This window comes from Dendrobium catenatum, unplaced genomic scaffold, assembly GCF_001605985.2.
Source record: "Dendrobium catenatum unplaced genomic scaffold, ASM160598v2 fragScaff_scaffold_156, whole genome shotgun sequence".
Lineage (NCBI taxonomy): Eukaryota > Viridiplantae > Streptophyta > Magnoliopsida > Asparagales > Orchidaceae > Dendrobium > Dendrobium catenatum.
The window spans coordinates 3166152-3173065 of record NW_021318618.1 but is presented as its reverse complement, the minus strand read 5'-3'; the positions used below and the strand labels follow the sequence as shown (position 1 = coordinate 3173065).

The 6914-nt window shown below is 33.0% G+C and overlaps 1 protein-coding gene across 1 annotated transcript; it reads left to right on the top strand.

Moving 5' to 3' along the window:
- The first annotated feature begins 2829 nt into the window (after positions 1–2829).
- Positions 2830–3376, top strand: LOC110100647 (signaling peptide TAXIMIN 2). The gene is made up of 2 exons (XM_020828243.2): positions 2830–2956; positions 3062–3376. The coding sequence occupies exons 1-2, from the start codon at positions 2847–2849 to the stop codon at positions 3183–3185; spliced, it is 234 nt and encodes a 77-aa protein (XP_020683902.1). The 5' UTR covers positions 2830–2846; the 3' UTR covers positions 3186–3376.
- The last annotated feature ends 3538 nt before the right edge of the window (positions 3377–6914 follow it).

Here is a 6914-nt window from a genome sequence, read left to right as displayed (position 1 = left end):
GCTATTATTCAACTATCAAGATGTATCATAACAAATAGCTTGCAATTAAGGGCAATATGTCCATTCTTTCAACCCACTATGAAGATGTCAAATGCTTTTAAAATGCTAAAATCCTTAGATTAGAAGAAAGAATCTCACTGTTATCTTGCATCCCAAATTCTTTCATTTCTTCACCCATGCGGCCATGCCCCAATCTACTATTGAATTGAAATGGGATTAATATGACCTTCTCCTAGTCCTCAAAGGCTTTTGAGAGATAACTTTGCTGTAGATTTTTTGAAATAATGGCGTAGAATTTTATATAATTTGATGTATTTTATAATTTCATCTTTGATTAATGAAATATTTCAAAATTTAACAATTAATATGGTGGTTCATAAGTCTTAATCAAGTAAGACTTTGAATAATAAAAATTTCTAAGATGAATATTATAGTAAGGTAAATGGATCATTGGAAAACTAGCATTATATAAAAATATAGAGATGTACTTATATTTTGTGGATGATGGCTTCCCCTAATTACTTTGCTCTTTTTTTTTAGAATTTTCTTCTTCTTCATTCTTCTTTTCATTCTCTTCTTCTTCGATCTTTTCTGATCCTACAAAATATATTTATTTACATTTTTTTAACATAAAGGGAAAAAAATAAAGGTTTTTTTATGTGAAGGGAGAAATAAAGGAGAGAGTGCTTTAACTTATAATAAGATAATTTGAGGGGGAGCGATGGAGAGGTGGGTTTCCACACACATTTTAAAAAAAAAAGATGGGGGTGATCAACCACCATTGGTCACCAAAAAGAGGTTTGTGTTATCTTATAACCCACTTATAGACTGAGTTGAGAGAAATGATGGTACCATCTTTGATTCTTTATATACTTTACATAATATATGTTCAAATAAAACATATATACACTTGATATATCATCAAAAATTTATCTTGATCGGCACGAATCTCAAGATAAAATTAAGTTGAAAACTTTTGAAATTAAATTTGGTACCATCCAATCTCTGATTTCAACAAGCTTATAGTCAAACTAAACGTCTCAAAAAGATGAACCCAATAACACCAAATTTGACCAAATTTGAGCCCAAATGGGTCCAAATTGAAGACCCGAAGCTCCTTTGGAAGGTTCAAACCATAAATTGGATGACCAATTGGTTACCAAACGTGACATGCTCATAGTCGAATCAAGCGACCAACAAGCAATGAAATATAATATAAGTATAATATATACACCTAGCCGAATTATGCATGACTCCATCCATCATGTGCTTTCTATTTCACTTAGCTTAAGTATAGTATTTAGTTGTTTTTAATTCAGTAAGGACTTGTATTTCCCTTTTCATTTTAACGTGTAGCGTATATGAGTTTTATCCAAAATATAAATAAATAAACTATAAATTTATATAGTTAATTAAAGTTAATCCTTGGTCAATTAAGGTTATTATGAGCCAATATAGCCCATTCCAATCAGTCAAAGTCAACTTTGAGCCAACATGATCAAACCCTTGATATACATATGCATTAGGTTAGTTATGACCCAACTCCACCCATACTCATCACTTAATTGACCCAAACCCAATTCAAGTTGGCTCATTACTTAGGCCAATTTTTAATTCCCCAAACATCAATTCCACCCTTCCTCGAGCCTTTTAAGTTGCTCAAATCAACACTCATCGTAGAAAATTGATCCAAACTTAAAGCTAGCAGCCCAAAAGCAAAATTGATTATCCCATATCCTAATTCATCTCTTCATAAACTCCTCAGCTCCTCACTTGGTTCCCTATGAAATATCCAGAACAAACTAACTCCTGTGAAAGCTCATCGAAATTCTACTTATAGATTACTATATTGAACACATAGTATTCACCGCAATTCCTAGGATAATCAATACATCTTTAAGATTAAGATATTCATGCATAATGTTTTAAGAAATTAAAGTATATTTGATATCATAAACTTTGTGAATATGCTCAAAATATTAAGATCTATTTTTTAAAAAAGAGAAAATATCATAGTGAACAGAGCCCTACATGGGGTCCTGGTTAGATACCCATTGGGTACCCACGCTCTGCATTGGCGGGCTTTGCCAACCCACACCCACTTATGGTGACTTTCCGAATTTCATACCCACCCACACCCACCAACTTTCCACGCTTAATGAATGCAGTCTGCCATAGAATAATGACCTTGAGGTTTTTTGCTATTTTCTCTAACTGTAAACTTTCAAGCCACATATCAAAATTTATCATGATCGTGACGTGGTTCAGTGTTGCGCACTGCGTAGTAAGGATTATTATAATATACTGCATGCATATGATGATTAGTAATGTAAATCGATTCTCCTCTGATGTTGAGTACCCATCCATACCCACCCACGAGGCTATGGGCGTACCCATACCCACCCATGCCCATTGGGTATGGGTCGGTACGTGGGTAGGTGTGGATATGGGTACCCAATGCAGGACTCTGATAGTGAAATAATTGAATACAACAAATAAAGATAATAATAATGAGAATATTGGCAATATCAAAAAATCCACCTCAGTTCTACCTAAGAAGAAGCAACAAGCAATTGCCAGTTGCCATTAAGAACTATATTTTTACCATATCAAAATAAGAAAATTCGCCCAATTTTTTCTTCGTAAACCATATTTCACCTAACCCAACCTAAGCCGCCTCGCCGGTCAACACACCGGAGCCGCGCTTTCGTGCTGTAAAATACCTAATCTACCATCAGAAAACAGGACACCCGTTCCTTCGTCCAAGGGTATTCTCGTCACTATTATGGTCAGATACTTTCTGGCGCCGTTTCAAATAGACGCCTTCACTTCAGAAAAAGGAAGAGATGGAAGAAGACGATTGCCAGTGCCGGCCGTTGGGTTTCTTGCTCGGATTGCCCTTCGCCATTCTCGCCTTAGCCCTTTCACTCATCGGCGCCGTCGTCTGGATTATCGGGTATTCCTCTATTTCCTTCTCTCCCACTCCCTTCGCCTTGTAATCCGAAAACCCTAACCAACTTTTCTTGCTCGTCGATTGTAACAATGTTGAATGCGATTGCAGATCAGTGCTGAGTTGCTTGTGTCCATGCTGCGTGTGCTGTGCGGGGCTGGCGAATTTGGCTGTGGATCTCATCAAGATGCCCATCAAGGTTATCCGGTGTTTTATCAAGCAAATCCCTTGTTAGGAAGGTTTAGTGACGGACAACCGGAGCGATCTCTTCCAGCTCTTTCAAATCGTTTCTCACTCTTCTATTTTGAGATTCACTGCTCCTCAGATCTAAGAGGCGTCACAGAGTTGACATGGTTGATTCTGTTCGTGATATTTTTGCCACTTTTTGTATTGTTGCGATCTAAAAGGCAATTTGGTTAAAAAAAAGATCTGATTTTTTTTTTTTGGGTGAGAAATAGAGATCTGATCATGTTATTTATGAATAACAGTCTACACGCTTACGAGCTATTCCTGTAAATGAAACTGTTTGGCAAAAAAATTTTTAAATCCTAATAAATTCTATAATACTGTTCGGCAATGCAATTCAAAACTTAAGACGATTAGTTAGTTAAAAATTTAAATTTAATTTGTATTTTAAAAATAATTTACAATTTTTATATGAGATTAATTAATTTTAGTTTTAATTATTAATAATAAGTTAATATTATAAATGATGTAATTGGAAGTTAGATTGATTATCAAATAGCGTAACTAATAATTTAATTTTTAATTATAGTGCTACTTTTTTATTATTTATTTATATATTATTTTAATTAGTGATTGACTAGCTAAATTGATAATTAGCTAATTATTATTTGAAATAATTAATTATTTAATTATCATTTATACTATTAATTAAATTAATTAGTTAAATATTATTTTTAAAAAATAATTACTAATTATATTATTAATCATTTAAAATTATTCAAGTGTTATATTTTTGATAAATTTAGGTAGGCTTGGCTTTTCATCTATCTCCATTTTTTCATTATTGTTCAATTTTGACTGATTCGTGTGAGGTAGAGTTTTGAGCTGGTTGCTTAAACTTCTTAGCTTCCTTTGATGACATTACCTTCCTGTCAATGATAGTTCGACGTTGTTCTTCCTTCGCCCTCTTCGATGAGGTTCTTTGCCTCCATTGATGACAATAGGAGATCGCTTGATACAAAGATATTCATCTTTCTCCCTTTATTGTGTGCTTCTTCGGCCAAATCCTATAAATCCTTCCCTCCTGAATTTAGGGGTTATTTGATTGGCTGAAAACGGAAAGCAATGTAAATGATTTTATAGCATAAAGAATATTTTTGTGTTATTTAAATGAGTGTAAAACAAATATAAATTAATATATTTTTTTCAAGTAAAACGAATATAGTGTAAAATTCAAAAATAGTGGCAATAGTGAGAGGCCATGGCAGTGGCCAGAGGTGGTGGTCGAGGAGGTCGTGATTGGAGGCTAGCGGCGATAATGACTGGTGATGATAATGGTGGCTGATAGCGGTGGTAGTGGCTAGTGGCGGCGGTCAGAGGTGGTGATGATCGATGATATATAGGGCTGGTGGTAGTGGCCCATGACCATGCTCGGTAGTGGTGGTGGCCAACGATAACGATTGTGGTGGCCGACAGGTGGGCTAGCGGTCAGTGATAAGGGTTTGCAATGGTTGTCGATGGCGAGTGACGGTAAGAGAGGTTGCTTGCGATGAAAATGATTTTCATTCAAAATTAGTCCAATTTACTTTACCTCAAAAATGAACTAAAAACACTTTACACATTCTTTTACCTTGCTTTCATTTTTCATCCAATCAAGTACTAATATTTCGAAAATCCAGATAAATGATTTACTTTACTTCAACTTTTCTTCAAACTGAACGGCTCCTTGTTAAATTAGAGATTTGCTTCAAAAGAGGGAAACAAAGGATTTATTTTGCTGTGAAATTTAACATGCTCTCATATCCTTTTTGCCAGGAATTAACACAATTCCTACTTAATTATTGCATAAATCTTATATCTATACACCCCCTTAATCAAAGAAATAAATAAATTCATGTGAAAATGTTAGAAAGAAATGAGTTAGTGGGTTTAGGCTTCATTTGTGTCGGCTGTCTTACTTCTTCTTAAAGCAAATTTTTTGTAAGAAAATTGCTTTAAGAAGCAGTAAGAAAACTATTCCAAACAAAGCCTTAGTCTAATTATTTAATCAATACTTAAACAAATAATTATTTAATGAATTATTTAAGTGTTATTTTAAAAAAATTTAAATTCTAAGGGCACTATTAATTATCTAATTAATCATTTTTGTATTTTATTATTAATTACTTATTTAATTGTTTTTTACACCACTAATTTTCTAATTAATTAATTTTATTTTTAATTATATTAGGTCTATTTAAAGTTTGCTTGTTTCGATGACGTTCAACTTTGCCTACTTCGCCCGAGGCAGAGTTTTGAACAAGTTGTAAAAGCTTCTTCACCTCCTTCCCTGACGTTCCCTTCTAGTCAAATCAAAGGTCATGACAACAACTTCTTCTTGTTGGATCTGAAGTAATGACGGAGTTGCTCGCTGTGATATCTTGTGAGATTGTCATGTGATTACTTCAGACAATATGATGTCTATGATTATTTCTTATCAATGATATTTTGTATCCAAAACAATTTTGGGTTAGTTAGTGCTATAAGCTATGATCACTTTTTGTTTTAAGTTTGCATTGGACACTTGATTAAGGTGATAGGATTTTCTTAGTTGTATTCATATATAATGTTAATAATGTTTATGATGTATTGTTTTAAAATGTTTGAATTGATTTATTTTGGTACAAGGTAAGCATGTGTTTACCTAATTATATTTTAGCACTTTGAGTATGTGTGAGGAATTGACTTGGGCTAATTGCTAGTCTGTGGTTAATGTGATGACTATTCATTGAGGTGGAATTTGCTTGGTAAGCTAATTTCATGTTGTGTAGCTCTAGTGAGCAAGATGTGATCTTAAATTTCATTTTGATTATAATGCTTGCATTGTATATGTGTTAGTAGGAGAGATGGATACTTCTTAGATTAAAAGGCATATTATGAATTTAATATCTTGACTCTTTAGGTACATTAATAATTGATTGGTGAGATATTATAGTTTAGTAAATCTTATAATTTGATGAAATGCCAAGAGACCTTGCTTTTTTAAATTGCTTTTGTGACATTATGCTATCATTGTGTCATCCTAATGTTTGTTATGACTTCTTATTGAATGTGTTTATTCATTTTATAATTCTTATATTTATTTGCTTGTTTGAGTATATAATGGCTATATATAACTTCACATTTCAATGTGTTGGTTGAATGGTTGTGCCAAGCCCAAACTTTACTTTGTATAAACCTCCTTAGTATTTGTTAAGTGTGATGATTCTCATCATGCATTGTACTTTGGGCATGATGTTTGAAATGTGAAATCAACATGTCATGGATATTACAACTGATTTTTGTTGTGCTTTTTTATGATTTTAAATTAATGAATTCTTAAGGTTGATTATGACTTTTGTAATTTTAAAACTCATGCTTGAATGTTTGTGACATTGTTTTAATAAGTGTTGTTCTTTAGAACATAGGCTTGTCTGTGATATTTATTGCTGATAATTTATAGGCGATTGATTTAAATATTGAGGAAAACTGTCTAAGGTAGGGATGATGGAATATGCTATATTAAACTCCTAATTCTCGAGCTGAACAATTTAATAACCAGCTACATGCCTGCAAACTATCTTATTAAGGCAACGTTGTGCCTAATGATTCTTAGACAAAATTTATTGTGAAATCGCTTCAGTAGAATAAAGTTGAATTTTTAAACATTCAGAGATCTTTTGACGTAATGGTTATAATTTCATTAAAAATTCTAAAGTTAAACGTGCTCATATTAGAATACTCCTAGGATAGGTGATCT

Excerpts from the sequence above, each read along its gene's own strand:
- LOC110100647 (XM_020828243.2), top strand. The coding sequence starts at position 2,847 with ATGGAAGAAGACGATTGCCAGTGCCGGCCGTTGGGTTTCTTGCTCGGA. Across the intron at positions 2,957-3,061 it reads GCCGTCGTCTGGATTATCGG|ATCAGTGCTGAGTTGCTTGT; the intron begins GTATTCCTCTAT and ends ATGCGATTGCAG.